Consider the following 20,056-nt stretch of genomic DNA (forward strand, 5'->3'; position numbering starts at 1 on the left):
AATGCCTGTTGGCTTAATATCGTAGAATGAAAACAGGTCGTGATCTACCTTTAAGTTTCCACCTCATCTCGACACAGCGAGTAGGAATCGGTGTTGTCGTCATCTGACTTGGAAGTCATGGCCCTTAAGTTACAGTGATCTTTGATTATTCCCACCTTAAGTGTCGGGAAATTTTTTTAGAGGCATTACATCCCCTTTCATTTGCCAGTTATGTTAGAAATTGACGGAATATAATTATTATCACTCGGAAAAAGTTAACCAAGGTTTATTGTCGATCTCCAAACGCATTCCTACACTGCAAAACAGCATAGAATTAATGGTACGTAAAGTTAGAGCTTTCAGGGTCCCTTGAATATCAAATCCATTTGCCTGGAATATGCTGCAGTTGTTAAGTTTGACTGGGGTTCGGACTTTCAAGAAGAAGCTTGCACCCGTTTCTCTCTCTATATTTGAACCATCGGTATAGATGGCTATACCGTTTAAAAGTTTGCTGTTAAGGGTTCAGATGTCCCTGTGAAGTATTTTGTTGTCAGTAATTTGAAGTTCAGCCTTGGTGATATTGGTTTTGAATCCATCTTCTATGTGTTCCACATGCTTTGTTTGATTGTTTGCGGTTGCAATACCAATCTATTATTCCCACTGACCAGGAAGTATATGGAAATGAAAGCCTTTCTAAATTTGGAATTAAAACCTAAATGTAATTTGCAGAGCAAACATCTCAAATAATACCATTTATCGAATTTTTACACAAAGCCATTTGATTTTATTCAAAAGGCAATTTAATCAAGTAAAAATGCCGTTTAATTCATACATTCTAACATTTGGAAAGTCGATCTTTGGAAAATTAAGTGTCGAGAGATATGGTTACAATAATAAAATACCGCACAGGCACGGAAGGTACTGTTATATGGAGACTATACGAAAATTAGGAACTGCAAAACAATTTTGTATCAGAGGTTAATAAATCCATTAACAATTTTGACACACATGATTAAAACACCGAATATTAGGAGATTTCGCTATATGAAGTCTATCCGAAAACGTGAATCTGTATTAACATGTTTCTGTCGTAGGAGGCGGTACCCACTTTAAAACAGTTCCGATGGAAAATACGTATAAAATCATAGAAATACCGAACATCAGTGATAAAATTATAGGGGACTCTCAAGAAACTTATATAAACAATCTAATGCAAAAAATGGTATTACCTATCGCGAATTTCAAATTCCATCTTAGAAATAATTCCATTTAAAAAAAGGGGTAGTCATTAAAATACCGAATATCTGGAGGGGCCGTTGTAGAGTCTATAACCCAAAATGGACGTGTATGAAGCGTTTTTCAAATTAATCTGGTATACATTCCAAAAATACTTTAAATCGGGCGGTAATAGTATATAAGTTGTCTGGGTTACAATTGTTACTTCGGACAGTTATAAGCGGAATGGCAACTTTATATATTCTCCATACTATTGTGGAGGGTATTATGCTTGTAGTTCTCTTGTCCTTCATAGACATCGAGCAGTAATTGGTGCATCTCTACCACAAAGAGACAAGTAAGACATTAAATTAATTAAAAAAGGAGCTGCGATATTCCAATCATTGTGGATACATAAGATATTCTTAAGGATATGCTACATTATATAGTGAAAGAATTCTATAAATCAAGTATTTTTATCATAGTATTTAATATATGACAGACTCAATTACGTGCAGCGAGAATTCGCAGTCCAAATTAAAACTATTTGAAAGTAGTTCTTAAAGGAACCCAATACCTAATAGCACGTTGGAGTTTGATCTGACCAAATGCGTGCCAAGGTTTGTCGGTTGTACAAAAGTTTTATAGAACGTGGCAGAGATCGCTTATAGCAAATGACAAAGTTTAAAAGAAATGTATTTTAATCGAATAAATGAAGGGCCATTGTTTCTAGTTTTGCATGCAAACATCTCCAATTTGCAATCAAATCTTCTAGTAGCTTGATATTAATATCAACTCCATGAAAGCTTGAGATGTAGATAAAAATCCAAATTTTCAATATCTATTTACGCATGCGCAGGCTCTAACACCGTCAATAATCTGAAACGGTATTTCATTATTGTTAACCCGCGTTGAAATTGTATTAATTTTATAACATAAAGCGGAAATTATATAATTAAATATATTAAAAAAGTGGAAATTGCTTGGAGGCTGTTCCATTTCTGCTAATTTATTGCATTTTAACAAGCAGTTAGTGTGCGGAATTGGATATGTATATATTTTTACAAACAGCACTGAACAGAACCAAAACCACGGTTCGAACTGCCTTAAAAGCCATTTCAAAAACCGAACTCTGGTTCAAAGTAATATCTGTACTATTTCATTATCATCAGAGGTTTTCCCCCAATATATTTGATTTTTTATTTGTTCCCGTACAAAATTCAATTGACGAAAAGAATGTTGCCTGCGGACAAGCCTCGTCGATTGGAATGGGCCCAAAGGGCACAAAGGTCCGTCGAATATGGGCAACCCTATATAAATTATTCCATATCATGCTTACCTCTGCTCCCGTAGAAAGTGTGTATTTCATTCGCCTGAAAGAAGAAATCATCGATTAGTCTTAATGTCATTTTCATAATAATATATACTTCACCTTCATGCCACAGGACCCGCACTGTCCTCAATTTCAGGTAAAAGAAAAAGGTGCGGCCTTTAAGGGAAGCATATAATGGGTAAAGGAATAAGAACGTATTAACCCTGTACACATGTATATTTTACAAGTCCTTGGGGCATAGTTCTTAAATTGTTTATCCCTTTGAATACTCATGAGTCTCTCCCTTGGAAGGTAAAACGATTGATACCTGGACCTAATAAAATAAACAAATACGTGTTAATAAAAGTAGCCATAGATAATGATGTCCACTCACCAGAAATATATATTTGTTATTCTGTTTCCAGCACCCACTAACAAATAAATTCAAACATTTTTCCTGTTAATATGTTTTTTGCACAATTTTTTTTTTGTTGACATTTCAGTGTCGCATTAATCTGTTACAATTTCCCTTTTGCAAACATTCAATTGCAAGAGACGCCGCAAAACAAAATCTTGTGCAACATATGTATCACGTAAAAATATGATTAACACTTCACTTTCCCGGTACCATTGTTATGCGTAAGCATTTCCTTCTACATATTGCTTTTTTTATAATTTTATAATTAAAATTTTCCATTTTTTACAAGTTGACAAAATTAATTTCTGCGGACAACTTCACCGACCAAACGATAAGGTCACACTAAGCACGAAATTAGACTAACAGTCTGTTGGTTGATCTATTCCAATTTTTTGGATAAAATTTCAAACAAACCACGTCAATATATGTTAAAATCATTACTTTTTCAGTATGTATGATAATTCATAATTTTTTAAGTAATTTTTCTTCTTTATTCTACTTTTTCTTATAATTGAAAATACATTATTTCTACAATTTGACGAACTATTTTCGTTGTCAATTTTACCGGCCAAACAAGAAGGGTGTACTAAGCACGAAAACGGCCCATTGCTCAGTTGTTATAACGGCTCTTTAAATTATTTACTTAAATGATATTTATTAAGTCCTATATTTAGGAAAATGCGTCTTAAACTTTAAAAGAGGAACTTTCCGTTATGTGGGGTCTGTACTAAATAGTGGACCTGTAATGAAATATGGAAGGGGTGGGGATGGTGAAGACACCAATTCGACAGGTTGAGTTACTAAGATATTGACATGATGGGTAAATCCATGGTAGAAGAATACAGGTAGATGCATCAACACTTAGGAACATTGATTGAACATTGCTCATTCATTTTTAAATAACTGACATTTTTTAGGCATTCTTAGTATAATCATTAAAAGCTGCCATGGTCACATTTAACTTTTAACACAAAGGGTAAGAACACGAATTCGAAGTGTGGCTTTACTTTTAAAAACTTGCATTATGGAGATTATTGTATTTTTTACGTGATACAAACCGCTGCTTCTAGTCGTTAAGATTTCAAAGGTGTGTGTCTATGCTATTCTTGTTATATGAGGAGTGTGTCATGAATTACTAAGTTGTTATTGGTAGCACTTTTTGTAGTTCTGCTTTGAAGTATTTTTCTTGCTTACTCTTGTATATCGATAGTCAAAACTCGATCTACTTATCCCTAGAACTGTGTACAAAATTGAAGGCAGGATTAATAATTTCCTCATTTCGTATTTCGGCGGAAACAAAATAAAGTTATTTCGTTGCACACGGAAAAAAACTACAAAATCCGAGAATTAATTAAAAATTATAACTAATTACAAATAGTATCTAAGCAATCGAAACAAAGAAAAAACCAAACAAAAGTCATTTGTCATGCCTTTGGGAGCGACCGATGAAAAAAGAATATAGTTGTGCAAGAATTTAGCATACAAAAATGATTATTTAGTGAAAATTCAAGAATTTCATTGAAAAGCAATTAATCCAAAGCTAACTTAACAACGAAATGGAAGTCTTTCAAACGGATAACTTCTACATTTTTGTAAAGCGAGAGAAGAGTCTTTGGTGGAATAGGACAACATCGGAATTTGCCATTAAAGCAGGTAAAGACATTTATTCTAAACAAAGATTTTTTAGAAGGGAAAATTATACCCTATGCACACGACTATAATTAAGTAATAACATTTATAAGTTACTCTACAGAATACAATAATAAAACATTAATTCCAACATAAACAAATGGAAATATGACCGCTTGGTTAATAAGAAACTGTTTGCAGATTTTATTGTTGCATGACTCACACATATTGGTGGCAAGCCAAAGCAAAAGGCAGCTTGTGTCGAGATTTTTTTTGTTGAACTTGCAAAACGGGTTGTATTTAAAACAGCAACAACAACCCAGTATCACAAATAAACAATTTTGATTGCTGCCATCCAGACAAACATTCAGTATTCTTTTGTTTAATTTATTTGAAAGGCGTTAACCCAATGCCTAATTGTTTTCAACCACAGCTTTCATCCATTGCCTTTGTTTTGTTTTTGAAATCAGTTCCACATAATAAAACATAGAGTATTGTATATACAAATGTTTTTTGATGACCATAGTGGCAGTGTTTTTGGCGCATAATTGATTCATTCGATTAATTGGGTGAAATATAATACCGGATACCTATTATATGGAATACATTTCATTTCAAACTCAGTAACAATTCATGATGCTACCCACGAGCTAAACTAAACGCCTTAGTCTTAGATGATACTTATTTATAGATAAGTTGAGATGTTGAGGTTGAAATTGCAAAGTCATGTTGCAACTTTGAAAAATTAGTTAACGCTTGTTTGATGATATCGTCCAATGAGGAGAATATTGAACATAAGATTCTAATAAAATCCCTTATGAATTTCAAATAGCTTCCCAGCAAATCATGTTGGTTCAACCACGGTCAACTTTCGAAATGTTTTTCATTGAAACTTTTTTTCTCCTGATTATAAATTATTTTTGACAGTTAGATGTCGGAAACTATATAAACGGAAAAGGATGTTGGTCCCGTCCAATTTAACCTTTACTTACTCTTTTTCTTCACTTTATTATATATAACTTCTAATCTGTGGTGTGTGTGGCTAATAGTTGTGTTTGGAACATAATGATTAAAAAAAATCTTGTGATATATTCATAATAATTTATAAATAATCACGAGAAAAGTTGAAACGATTATAAATACAGGGTTACATAAAAAAACTGCAACAACTGATTTTGTAACCATTCTTGGGCGATAGTGCTGAGTTATAGCAGCCCACACCATCACCATGACCGGCGCTTGAGTTCTGGTGGCCAAACGAAGGTGCAAATTTTCAGCTGACCTCTTTGGCAAGTACGAATGTTTTCTCATCGGAGAAAACCAAATTCGCAGTTCACCACTTTCGGCCAAGCGAAGCAACTCTTTAGTTCTTTTGAGGCTATTTTCTTTCTGTTGCGGTGTAAGTTCTGGCACTTTTTGTAATTTCAATGGCTTTACCCAGATCTCATTTTTCAACATTTGCCGAATGGAATATTGCGATATGTTCAGTTCACGAGCCATTTTTCGACGCGGGTTTAGATCAAGTCACTTCTTTACTTTTCGAACCATTTCTGCTGATATTGCTGTTTTCTTTCGTCCACTTTCTTGTCGTTGGGCTGCGGTACCAGTATTACGGTAACGAGCGATGGTATGAGACACAAAGATTTATTCACATTTAAATGGTGGAGTGCCCTAACGATAGCCACATGTGGTTTTCCAGCCAAATATAAAGAAATCACACTATCACGCTTGAATTCCATCACGAATAACGTTTTGCTTGTAAATAATATAATGCGTTGCCACTGGAATAATTTTAACAGCTGTCGGACGAATGGCTTGGAAATGACAACAGTCTGAAGTTTTTTTTTTCATCTCACCCTGTATGTGGTTTATATTTTTTCTTATATATAAAGAATAATGTTCATAACCAATCAATGTACATTCTTTGATTCATATATTTTGCTACTGTTACCTTTGGTTTTTAAATTTAAACATCTGTACTATTTTTAGAAAGTTTTCTGCAATTATTTGAAAATAAAAAAAAAAATATATAATGGCCTTATGTGTTTATATCCTTACCTTCTCTTGATATTCATACTCACACGCAATTGCAATTATCCATTTTAAATTTGAATGCTTTCAGCTTTCCATCACATCACAGTGACGGGCAGCATGAAAAGTGTCAAGCAATCATAAAGGCTCAACTGCAATTATTGTCACGATTAGTTAGGATATTTTGCATATGAAACAAATGCTATGGGGATATTTAATATTATTTTTTGTTTTTGAACATAATATCAACTTCATAAAGAATTATAAATCATTTCCTTAAGAAATTTTATCAAGCTGCTATGACTAAGCTCATGGGAAATTCTGTTTGACGTATGATAATGCAATATATAAGGTCTTGTTCAAATACATATATGATACAATCTGCAATAATAGAATGCGTAAACTTTATTGGATACAAAAAGAAAACTGCCATATATGGATGAATGATTGTATAAGTTAAACAAAAGTTTCTACAGTCATACTTCTTCAAGAACAATGTTGATTTTTTTATATATTTACAAAATAACTTTGGAGGTTTTTAAATTTATGGTCATTTTGGTTTTCACTTTCTTGTCTATCTCTCTTTTTTGTAACATTTTACATTTCATCATATTGGCTATGTGCCAATTATCCTTTTGAATTCTATTCTTATCCAAATTATAGACAATAGATTTGCTTGCGTAACGTGTGCTTTATAAATTATGCGTATGAAAATCATTTGTTGGAAGCAGTATAGACACCATTAGATGACGTCGTCTGTTGAAGGCATAATGACGATATCATGGAAGTAGTATATAAGGTTACGGTTTTTAGGCTCAATCAAAAAGCCCAACCATATATTTATACCCTACACCACTAGATGGTCAGGGTATCATGTCTTTGTGCATTTTTTGGAAACAAGATAGACCCATAGTTCCTTTTGATGATCTGCATAGAATCACATTCTAAGTCGATTTATGCATGTCTGTCTGTCCATGCATTTTTGTAAACAAAGTACAGGTCGCATTTATTGCCCAACCCAGATGAAATTTTGCACAAATCATTTGTTTGACCCAAACCCTATTGAAATTGGAGATAATCGGGCAAAAATTAGATATATATCATATACAGGGTGAGATGAAAAAACTGCAACTAACTTCAGACTGCTATCATTTCTAAGCCACTTGCCCGACAGCTGTTAAAATTATTCCAGTCACAGCTCATTATATTGTTTACAAGCGTACAAAAGCGAGAGATGGAGAGAATTTTCCAGAAAAAAAGTTATTCCTGATGGAATTCAAGCGTGATAGTGTGATTTCTTTATATTTGGCTGCATGACCACAAGTGGCTATGGTTAGAGCACTCCATCATTTAAATGTGAATAAATCTTTTTTGTCTCGTACCATCGCTCGTTACCGTGATACTGCCAGCGTAGTCCGACGTCAAGGACGGAAGGAAACAGCAACATCAGCAGAAATGGTTCGAAAAGTAAAGAAGCGACTTGATCGAAACCCGCGTCGCAGGTGGCCGAAAAATGGCTCGTGAGCTGAAAATATCGCAATATTCCATTCAGCAAATATTGAAAAACGAGCTAGGGGTAAAGTCATTGAAATTCCAAAAAAAGCAAGAACTTACACCGCAACAGAGAGAAAATAGACTCAAAAGAGCTAAATAGTTGCTTCGCTTGGCCGAAATTGGTGAACTGCCGAATATGGGTTCCTCCGATGAGAAAACATTTTTTATCCAGTAGTTTGTAAAAAAAACAAATTACCATGTTTACTTGACAAAGAGGTCAGCTGAAGATGTGCACCGTCGGTTGGCCAACAGAACTCAAGCCCGGACATGGTGATGGTGTGGGTCGCTATAACAGCCGATGATCTCTCTCCTCTCGTATTAATCGACTGTGGCATCAGAATAAATGCCGAATATTAACGCGAAAATATTCTGAAGGGTGTATTAAAGTCTTGGGCACGCAAACATTTTGGCCGCAGACCTTGGACATTCCAACAGGACTCAGCACCATCGCACTCAGCCCGCGCTACCCAAGAGTGGTTATAAAATTAGGTTCCTCGCGTCATTTCCAACGCACAATGGCCACCAAAATCACGGATACCAATCCGTTGGACTATTGTGTCTGCAGTATTTTGGAAAGTAAATTTGGCACTAAAAAATACCAAAGTGTCGATCACCTCAAACAAGCAATTCGCCAGGAAAGGGCCAAAATAACGCAGAGCAACATTCGGGCAGCGTATGGCGGTTTCATTGGCCGTTGGATGGCTATAAAGGTAACCGATTCGAACAAATCTAAATTTATTCTAAAATTTGATGCTATTTCCCACATTTTTTGCTATCATTCAATAAAATTTAAAAATATGTAAAAATTATGGCGCTTGACTTTGTTGCAGTTTTTTATCTCATCCTGTAGATAAGGATAGAGCTTTTAGGCTCGGTCAAAACTACTATTGGCTTTGTGAATATGATCCAAACAGTGGACTTTGTTCGATTTCGAATATTATATTTTACTGGTAACTCCCCCCGTCAGTGCTTTCATTAGCTATGTGTGAGTTCGACCATATACCTTATACTAAAATATAATTTTTTTTATCAATTTGTTCCTAATTACCAATCTGCCAGATAGGGCAAGCATTTCCCTGAAGGCAAATAATATTCATTATACGTGCCTAATGTAATTGTGTAGAGTATTAGAGAGCCAATCCTATGCTGTCTGCGTGCTTTCTTCTTTCATATCTTTCGCCAATTTTAATATAATTTAATCTGTTTGTTCTAAAGACATGAACTTCTGCTCACTTTAAGTGTAATCTCTGCATTTGACGGTTGTAGAGCAAACCACTTTAGGATTTTTTTCTTATCCTTGGTATATGTGTATGTCGTACAATGTATGGACGAAAGAGTAGCAACGCATAGCAACTATTAATGGTGTTGTGATTTTTTCTACTATCATTTTCTAAATAAAAACATATATGAGGGTGGTCTGAAGAATCATTTTCCTTGAAATTGAGAGAAGAGGATAACACATTTGTAGATAGCAATTTATTTAATAACTCATAGTGGAAATTCTCAATTTCCGTTCAAATTATAAAATATAGGAAATTTATTTTTCGTAGCAACCTATGTTATAGACCAAAAAGCTATCAACAAAACAACCCTTCTCCATGTTCCTTCAATATAAAATGACCACCATTTCGCAAGCTCATATTATTCGCTAGAATGGATGCAATAAAAATAGAAAACATTTTTGCAAAATATTAAACGCATAAAGTGAACTTGTGTGCAGAGGTATAAACCTTGAAGCTGGTTTGTGGAAAAAGGGCTGCTATACACATAGCAATCATTGCAATATTCTTACACTATTGCGGGCAGGGATTAAAATGCGAAACTATCTGTATTAATTAACAAATACAATGTTAAAAATTTCTTGCAGCAATAATTTTTTAAGGGTTATAAACTAGACATTTTTAACTTTCGGGTAGCAGATGAAAATTAAACTTTATCACTTTTGCATTATCTGGATTTGGACCTACGGGTCGAATACCTTGAAAACGATGGATTTCAAGATAAGCAAGAGTATCTACTAACTTGGATGAGTATGGCGCATAAACCTGGAGAACTGGAATCCAAGACAGTAGCTCATCATATTATCACAGGCTTACGGACAGAGTATATTCGAAGTAAAGTTTAAGTTATTTAGAAAAAATAGCTGAAAAGCCGAATATCTCATTCATTATCTTTTAGCTTAACAGCCAATTTAAATTGGATAATTGCAGCCCATGTCAAAGAAACCTGCAGGAATCCGCATCTGAATCAGTCTTAGAAACCAAATATCTGCTATAATTTGAGGATTGCTAGTTGCTTTTTGGAAACGATGTCTAAAATTATGGCCAGCAGTACGTTTTGATATTCTAGTTCTATGAGGCGATTATTAATCACTGTTCGATCTGAAAGTCAATTTTGATGGGGTCATTTTTGCTGGATCGAATGAGGTCGCTAAGGCGTCCACACCGAAATCCGGCGAAGATGAATTTGTATTTTTTGGAAATGTTTTCAATTTATTTTTGTTTTCTTGGGGAATAAGGTCGTCCATGGCATAGCCTCCATACCATGGCATGGACTCCGAAACTAAATCTCATACCCGTCCCAGGCACCCAGGTATCACGTAACACCTTCTGAATACAGTCGGTACCCTGACTGCAAACCTGCAACACTGATAGGCGGTCGCAAAACACCGCAGCGTTAGTGGATCCTCTTTATGTGGGATCATCACAGAGACTTAACTACAACGTGAGATAAAAAAACTGCAACAAAGTCAAACGCCATAATTTTTACATTTTTTTTTAAATTTTATTGATTGAAAGCAAAAAATGTCAGAAATAGCATCAAATTTTAGATTAAGTTTAGATTTGTTCGAATTGGTCACCTTTGGCACGAATTATGGCCTTTAAACGGCCAATGAAACCGGTACACGCTGCCCGAATGTTGCTTTGCTGTACATTGGTCCATTCTCAACGAAGCGACAATCGAAAGTGCACATTTTCAGCTCACCACTTTGGCAAGTAAACACAATAATTTGGCTTGTTTACAAACTGCTGGACAACGAATGTTTTCTCATCGGAGAAAACCAAATTCGGCAGTTCACCGCTTTCAGCCAATCGAAGCAACTCTTTAGCTCTTTTGAGTCTATTTTCTTTCTGTTGCGGTGTAAGTTCTTGCACTTTTTTGGAATTTCAACGTGGTAGCCGAGCTCATTTTTCAATATTTGCCGAATGGAATATTGCGATATGTTCAGCTCACGAGTCATTTTTCGGCCACTTCGAGTTTTGAAATCAAATCGAAGACAGCAGTGCACAAGAATGTCAGCGAAGCTGACTCTTACAGGACGATGCTGCTTTTGTCGCAAGTACCCAAGTCTCACGAGGCACCACACTTTTCTCGCTTCAATGTGGGTGAATTTACCTCCTTGCTTGGGTACCTCTTAGGAACAGTCTCCATTACGTGATTAAGGCGGCTGCAGCTTTGATGATGTCGCGGAGAAACCTTTCTGATACCCGAACATTAAAAGGGTAGGGTTAAAAGGGTAGTCCTCTCTGAAATCTCGCCAATGAGCATTTTTATTTTTAAGGAAAGTCCGGCGTTTAAAGGTTGTGAGATAGTCTCATTCAAGAGAAATTATGGTTTGCCAAGTCACGTAACGAACTGTGACACTCTCCTCTTATCCTCATTTACCGTGTCGAATGACGGCAATCAATATGCTCTGCCAACGCTGCCTGTTGGTCGTTTACCAGGAAGAATGCCTAGCGGCTATTGCTTTCCAAAAACAAACTACTGCCATTTTTTAGTGAATTGTAAACTTTTCAATGCATTGTTAAAGCGTGTATTTTTCTTTTTGTAATAATGGTGTATTTTCGACTTGTCAAATATCGGGTAATTCGAGAGCAACACCCTTGCTGGCAAGCCTTAAATATCAAACGTTCACTTGTCACTCAGTTAATTATTCATTTCAATATTAATTTCCAACCCTTTTGAAAATATTTTAGTCAATATTTAACTTTTTGAAAGCGTAAATAATTTCTTTGATTTCCGAGAAGACCAATGTGTGATAAATTTATAAATACATTCAGCAACAAATGTGTTGGCTTCAAAAAACCATTAACTTAATTTGAAATATTTGAGGTGGTGAAATTAATATTTTATTGCTTTTAACTACTGTCGAAGAAAACTAATTTATAAAGCCCTCGTTGCGTGACAGCTTTGTTTTTTTTTTTTTTTTTTTTTTTTTGGGAAAACAAATAATCAACAAAATAATGTTGTGATTTCTAATAGTTTCAAATTAAGCAGCCAATTGTTGGCCAGTTTAATGGCAATAAGAGTCCAGTAATTAGCAGGAAATTAAAGAATTAACCCACTTATTATTGAGCCTCAAAATGGAATACTTGGTACTACTTAATGCTCCCAAAAACCAAATGAAGGCAAAGACCAAAATACTGCTAAAAGTCAAACGCCATAGTTTTTACATTTTTTGTTAATTTTATTGAATGTAAGCAAAAAATATAGGAAATAGCACAAATTTTAAAATAAGTTTAGATTTGTTCGAATTGGTCACCTTTGGTACGAATTATGGTCTTCAAACGGCCAATTAAACGGTCACACGTTGTATGTGTGCGGTCTGCGGTATTTTGGTTCATTCCCGGCAAAGCGCTTCCTTGAGGTGATCGACAATTTGGTATTTTTAAGTGCCAACCTTGCTTTCCAAAATACGCCAGACACAACAGGCAGTTCACCACTTTCCTTTCAGTCTATTTTCTTTCGGTAGCGGTGTAAGTTTTTGCACTTTTTGGAATTTCAATGGGTTCATTTTCTATATTTGCCGAATGGTATGTTGCGATATGTTCAGCTAACGAGCCATTTTTCGGCCACTGCGATGCGGGGTTTGAACCATTTCTGCTGATATTGCTGTTCTCTTTCGTCCACTTCCTTGACGTCGGGCCATGCTACCAGTATCACGGTAACGAGCGATGGTACGAGACACAACAGATTTATTCACATTTAAATGCTGAAGTTCTCTAACGATAGCCACTTGTGGTTTTCCCGCCAAATACAAAAAAAGCACACTATCACGCTTAAATTCCATCAATTACACACCAAAATGCTTTTGTACGCTTGTAAACAATATAATGAGCTGTCACTGAAATAGTTTTAACAGGAAATTGAAGAATTAACCACCATGTTATTGATCTACAAAAGCTTAACCAGAAATATCTATATTTATTTCTGATTAAGCTTTTGTAGCTCAATCACATGTCGGACCATAATATTTGATTAAATTTGTCGCCGTTTATTACAGAAAAAATAGCTTCTCTGTATTTTAGATTACCTATATTCATTTTAATTAAAATTGTAGTTTGCATAAGATGATATGCAAACTTTTATTCCTTTGGGAATAATGATGGAATGTTCAAAAATGTGTACCTTACAGTAGTTGCCTGTCCCTCCCTCTTGAGCCTTTCGTTGGCTTTAATAATCATTTGTCATTTAAATCTTCTTTTGGAGCAGCATTCTTAATTTCAATATTCAATTCTCACCAAATTAAATATTTTAATATTGTTATTATTTTTTTCTTACAGGCTGGGATCTCTCCTCTGTCGATGATATTGAATGCATTGGCATAACGCATGGTATTGTAGGCGTTATATCCCTACCGAATGTCTATGAACCGCATCTTGTGATAATTAAGGAGGCTACACCAGTTGGTGTACTTTATCCACCACATTTAGTGTATAAAATTAAGTCAATATGTATTTTAAGTGCTGACGATCCGGACACTAGCCTTACACCATGTACACGCCATTCAAGGAGTTCCAATACAACGCCGACACATTCTAGAAACTCTTCAACATCATCGTCATCAATTGCTGCGAACAATGCAAGCAATGCGAATGTCAATTCCGCGACATCAACATCGTCGTCACGAACCAAACTATTTGAGGGCAATCAGCTGATGAATAAAACCTGGGGTGCTGTCAAAAGTGCTGGAACAACCATCAAGAATACAACACAACAAGCCGCTGCGTTGGCCTCAAATCAAGTTAAATCTTCGGTGGGCATTAAGGATCCATCGAGAATTGAGAAACGTATTACAGAGGAGTTACACAAAGTATTCGATGATACGGATAGTTTTTATTTTTGTTTTGAGCATGATATTACCAACAATTTGCAACGTCATTTGCCGGCCGGCTCAACAGATCAGCAGACGCCGGATGAGAGGTTCTTTTGGAACATGCATATGTTGGAAGCAATTATGAAATTGAATGTAAGTAGAAAATATTCTCTTAATATACATGGAATTGTACTTAATATATTTTCCCTTTTCATTTGTTACAAAGGACAAAACATGGATCTTGCCCATTATTCAGGGTTTCGTGCAAGTCGAGACATGTGTCATTGGCAATGAATGCTTTAACTTGGCCTTGGTTTCGCGCAGATCAAGACATCGTGCTGGCACGCGTTACAAGCGACGTGGTGTCGATGAAAATGGAAATTGCGCCAACTATGTTGAGACCGAGCAAATACTCACATTTCGCCATCATCAATTGGCCTTTACTCAAGTTCGGGGATCTGTACCAATTTATTGGTCCCAGCCAGGCTATAAATATCGACCTCCACCTCGTTTGGATAGGGGTGAACAAGAGACCCAAGAGGCCTTTGAGATACATTTCAACAAAGAACTCGACGTTTACGAGGGCGTGTGCATAGTAAATTTGGTCGAACAAAGCGGCAAGGAGAAGCTAATTGGTGATGCATATGCTAAGCATGTTTTGAAATACAACAATGATCGTATTGTCTACATAACTTTTGATTTTCATGACTATTGCCGTGGCATGCGTTTTGAAAATGTCTCGGCACTGGTAGAGGCTTTAGCCCCGGAGGCTGGTGCAATGGGTTTCCATTGGCGTGATCAACGTGGTGTTATTTGTAATCAGAAATCAGTTTTTCGTGTTAACTGCATGGATTGTCTGGATCGTACAAATGTGGTGCAAACCGCTTTGGGCAAAGCAGTATTAGAGTCACAATTAGTTAAATTGGGTATGGCTCCGCCGTATACACCCATACCAGAGGCTTTGAAATCCCCGTTTATGGTATTGTGGGCGAATAATGGTGACATTATAAGTCGTCAATATGCCGGAACAAATGCATTGAAGGTAATAAAAAACAACTTAAACTGCATAAGAAATAAAGAAACCATATTTTTCTTTTAGGGTGATTACACACGTACGGGTGAACGTAAAATAAGCGGCATGATGAAAGACGGCATGAATTCAGCTAATCGGTAGGTTATCAACTGTTTAAAACTTATATGTTCTTTATTATTTTGTATCTGTTTAGTCATTCTTGTTTTGTTAATAGTTTAGAAAAAAAAAAAAAAAAAACAATTGTTGAAAATATTTTGCCAATGCTTTTTCTCGTAAAAATTTAAATGGGATTGTTGACAACATTTTGTGAATATTTTCGTTGGGCTCTATCACTTTTCTTCTTCTATTCCATTTTGTTCCACTAATATTCTACATTTATTTACAGCATGCTTTTCCCAAAATATTACTAATTTTACAATAGAATTGTTTTCAAAGACATGTTTATGGATATGTGGGTAGAATAAGATCATTATACATTTTTTAGAACTCCATCAAAAGACTTATTGCAACACTTCCCAGTTGCCAACGAACCAACGCCTATTACATTTGTGAGACAACAATCAATTATTTTTATTCCCTCCACCATACAATACCTGACCTGTCCAAATGTTCGCCGGAGACCCGATAAAATGTATTTTAAATTGTATGTATTATGTTAAGTATTGATAATGACCCCTCATTTAGCGGTAACTCTTGATTTTGACAATTTAAGCCATATGTTCTAAAGTTCGGGATTCAGTGTTCGTGGTGGTTTCTTCCACCTCTGGCAAACATTTTCTTGCACTCCAGTATTTCGATGTATTTCTGCAAATTTGTCAACAAATGTACAGGGTGAGATTAAAAAACTGCAACCAACTTCAGACTGCTGTCATTTTTAAGCCACTCGACCGACAGCTGTTAAGATTATTCCAGTGACAGCTCATTATAATATTTACAAGCGTACGAAAGCATTTTGGTGTGAATTTTCCAGAAAAACTGTTACTCGTGATGGAATTCAAGCGTGATATCTTTATATTTAGCTGGAAAACCACAAGTTGCTATCGTTAGACCACTCCAGCATTTAAATGTGAATAAATCTTTTGTGTCTCGTACCATCGCTCGTTACCGTGATACTGGTAGTGTAACCCGACGTTAAGGAAGAAAACAGCAACATCAGCAGAAAACTTGATCGAAACCCGCGTCGCAGTGGCCGAAAAATGGCTCGTGAGCTGAACATATCGCAAAATTACATTCGGCAAATATTGAAAAATGAGCTGGGGGTAAAGCCATTGAAATTTCAAAAATTGCAAGAACTTACATTGCAACAGAAAAAAAAACTCAAAAGAGCTAAAGAGTTGCTTCGCTTGGCTGAAAGTTGTGAACTGCCGAATTTGGTTTTCTCCGATGAGAAAACATTCGTTGCCCAGCAGTTTTGTGAACAAAAAACAAAGAAAATTATCTGCTTACTTGCCAAAGCGGTCAGCTGAAAATGTGCACCTCCGGTTGGTCACCAGAACTCAAGCGCCGGTGATGGTGTGAGCCGCCATAACAGCCGATGGTCGCTCTCCGCTCGCATTAATCGGCCGTGGTATCAGAATAAATGCCGAATATTATCACGAAAATATTCTGAAGGGTGTATTAAAGTCTTGGGCACACAAACATTTTGGCCGCAGACCTTGGACATTCCAACAGGACTCAGTACCATCGCACTCAGCACGCGTTACAAAATGAGGTTCCTCACTTTATTTCCAGCGCACAATGGCCACCAAAATCTCCGGATACCAATCCGATGGACTATTGTGTATGGAGTATTTTGGCACTAAAAAATACCAAAGTGTCGATCACCTCAAGCAAGCGCTTCGCCGGGAATGGGCCAAAATACCGCAGAGCAACATTCGAACAGCGTGTGACGGTTTCTTTGGCTGTTTGAGGGCTATAATTCGTGCCAAAGGTGACCAATTCGAACAAATCTAAAATTATTTTAAAATTTGATACTATTTCCGACATTTTTAACTTTCATTCAATGTGTAGCTCGAAAATCATTTAATCCCGACCTCCCAAGCTCCTAGAGACATTAACATTCAATGGCATGTTAAATTCGAACGTCGACTGCCTAGACCAACCAAGGTAGCTTTGGCCTAATTGGTGTTGCGTGCGAATTGGTAAGGATGTGCTAAATGGCTGTCTAACGTGTGATACAGGTCCGCACAATACGCTGCACCCTTTTAATTGTCCATACAAACCTGCCTACTTCACTACTAAAAATGTAGGATGTAGCCTAAATCCTGAAAGGGTAGCCGATTTTTTTTTTGTTACAACAACAGTTTTTTGCTAGGAGCACAGGGACTTCTTATGAATACTGTGCTTTGCTGTTTTCTTATCCTTCCTGTTCAATCGGATCATGGCCCTTTGTGTCGCATGGAGTTTAATCCCAGTTTTGAGTAGGAGACAAAAAATCACCTTCTTGCCATACATATTAACGATTATCCTCTTGATATTGTTGGTATTTTCCTGAACCTTCTATATATATATTTTTTGGTTAATAGCCAAAAAATATAATTTTCAAATTAAATCAGACAATTACGTTGTCAAATATTACCAAAAATCTCTTTGAAAACAATTCTATAAAAAATATCATTTGTAATATAAAATAATTACTAATGCCTTTACACATTATATCGAACATATACTTCTCTATTAACCAGCAATGAAAACATTTTCACAGACATAATGCCACATGGTTTCTCAACACTCAATGTTTTCTTGTTTTTGTTTTTCGTTTCGATTGTACACATCCTCAAACTCTTCGTATCTTTGTTCTTTCTCTTCTTTTTTTATTCGTAGTTTTTTCATACAAAATTTTGCCGACACATTTCGTCAGTGCATGATTGATTTAATGCAGGGCCAACTGAATGATGCCCAGCAATTGAAAGAGGATGAAGTGTTGACAACAATACTACAAATCTTGTGTCCCTCGGTGCCAGCGCCAACAAGGGGCTATTATTATGCGGGTGTTTTGCAACCGGAATTGCAATTATTGGAAAACGTCATTTATACCAGGTGGCGTAGCAATAACAATCACCATGGCGAAGATGGTGGTGATAATCACGACATTGATGCTAGTAGCAAACTTGTCGCCAACAGCAATTTTAAATTGCAATTAGATATTTTCAACAATTCCATATTTCAACATTTTTTAGTTATGCCTTTCGTTTCAATTTGTTTTATTTTAACATTGCAAAAGGTATTGATTATTTTTGAAGTTATTTGTTATTATTTTACATGAGTTTGATTTTGGCAATTCTTTAAATCGTATCTTTGTATTGTCTCTTGTAGTTATTACTTGGCACGTTTTAAGGACAGCTATCGCCAAGCCACCATAGATTTAATGTTAGGAAATCCCGTGACCTCTGAGTCTTTAAACGCATTGGGGGGTCAAGCGGCCCCGGACGACACCGATGCTTCGGAAGGCGCCGAACACGCAAAATTGCTTGTGGAGGATTGCCGTAAACTGTTATTGGGCTCAGCTCAATATCCGGTTGGTGCATGGGGTCTGATTGATGCCGATCCAGGGTATGTTATTTGAATAAATTACATATTCGTGTTATTTTAATTATTTTACATTTTGTTTCAGTTCTGGTGACATAAATGAAACCGAAGTTGATAGCATATTATTGTTAACTGATGATAGTTATATAGTAGCCGAATATGATTCACATTTAGATAAGATTGTACGTTTTGAAAAGGTGCTTTTGGAAAACATTGTTATGATTGAATTGGGCATGTATCAACAATCGAAAATGTTCCAAGGCTCGACGCCAGCAATGCTGTGTCTGCGTATCAACTACACAGTTGATGGTGTTGATGGATATTTCCATATGTTTAGATCGGCAAATATTCGATTCTTTAACAATATGGCATATCCGATTAAGACACAAGAGGAAATATCTGGTAAGTTGCTTTTGTGAAACACTTTGAAAAAGATATAAATACGTTTTTTCTTTGCCTTTGCAGAATCCATGCAATCGATTGTGGAAATGTTTCGCATAGCTTTGGATACGGCTGGCCGTCCCGATGTGAAATTTATTACAGGTGGTGTCTTACAAAGACGTAAGAGTCGAAATCCCCTATTGGAAGTACCAAAGGTGAGTAGATGTTATCAAGCATTAGGAGGAGCAAAAGTCAAACCCAGCATCCACAATGCAGAAGACTCCAATAGTGCATATTATAGAATATAAGTATTTCAAATAGCCAGCCAAAGTTTAAAAGACCTTCTAAAGGTCTGTTATAAAATATAATATCTCTAAAGGTCTTCTTTTGATTTGAGAGCTTTGAAACAGACAGAATAGAAGATATTCCGAATTGATACATAATGTTTTTTTTAAAGAATAGAAATAGACCGAAAGTCACTCTTAAGAAGGTATAATACAAATGCAACGTTTAAGTCGATCTCGAACCCTGGAAAAGAAGCTGGACTGAATAGTATTCACTCTAACGCGGTCTCAGAAGTCTTGGAAGGATATATAATAGTGAATACTGTACTATGGGACCATCCCCTTCCCATCGAAGCAGAAGAGCGGGAGCTGCCCCGACAAACCCGAGTAGTTTTCGCTCAGTTGTCCGGATGGTGCAGCCGTCTTAATTCCTATTGGTCCGGATTGACATCGCTGTTAAGAACAGGTCCACAAAACACACTGCACATATTTCGAAGCCCAGCCAAACCAACTAATTCAAGTTTCGTTTTGGATCCAACCCGTAAAGGTTGCATTCTTTTTAAGACTGAACCCGATTGAGAGAAGTCAGAAAGAA

General features: G+C 36.1%; 1 protein-coding gene across 5 annotated transcripts in view; it reads left to right on the forward strand.

Moving 5' to 3' along the window:
- Positions 1 to 4,160: 4,160 nt before the first annotated feature.
- The window catches only part of LOC101890568 (phosphatidylinositide phosphatase SAC2), an 84,280-nt gene continuing 68,384 nt past the window's right edge, over positions 4,161 to 20,056 (forward strand). For 2 of the 5 annotated variants that reach the window (XM_059121186.1, XM_059121185.1), the window contains exons 1-8: positions 4,161 to 4,577; positions 13,703 to 14,388; positions 14,462 to 15,277; positions 15,335 to 15,405; positions 18,092 to 18,307; positions 18,584 to 18,820; positions 18,882 to 19,198; positions 19,262 to 19,392. In XM_059121186.1, coding sequence (XP_058977169.1) covers positions 4,481 to 4,577; positions 13,703 to 14,388; positions 14,462 to 15,277; positions 15,335 to 15,405; positions 18,092 to 18,307; positions 18,584 to 18,820; positions 18,882 to 19,198; positions 19,262 to 19,392 — 2,571 coding nt within the window. In that variant the 5' untranslated portion in view covers positions 4,161 to 4,480. The remainder of the gene's footprint in view (positions 4,578 to 13,702; positions 14,389 to 14,461; positions 15,278 to 15,334; positions 15,406 to 18,091; positions 18,308 to 18,583; positions 18,821 to 18,881; positions 19,199 to 19,261; positions 19,393 to 20,056) is intronic. The other 3 variants (XM_059121171.1, XM_059121175.1, XM_059121181.1) reach the window with 3 other exon arrangements.

This window comes from Musca domestica, unplaced genomic scaffold (assembly GCF_030504385.1).
Source record: "Musca domestica strain aabys unplaced genomic scaffold, Musca_domestica.polishedcontigs.V.1.1 1, whole genome shotgun sequence".
Lineage (NCBI taxonomy): Eukaryota > Metazoa > Arthropoda > Insecta > Diptera > Muscidae > Musca > Musca domestica.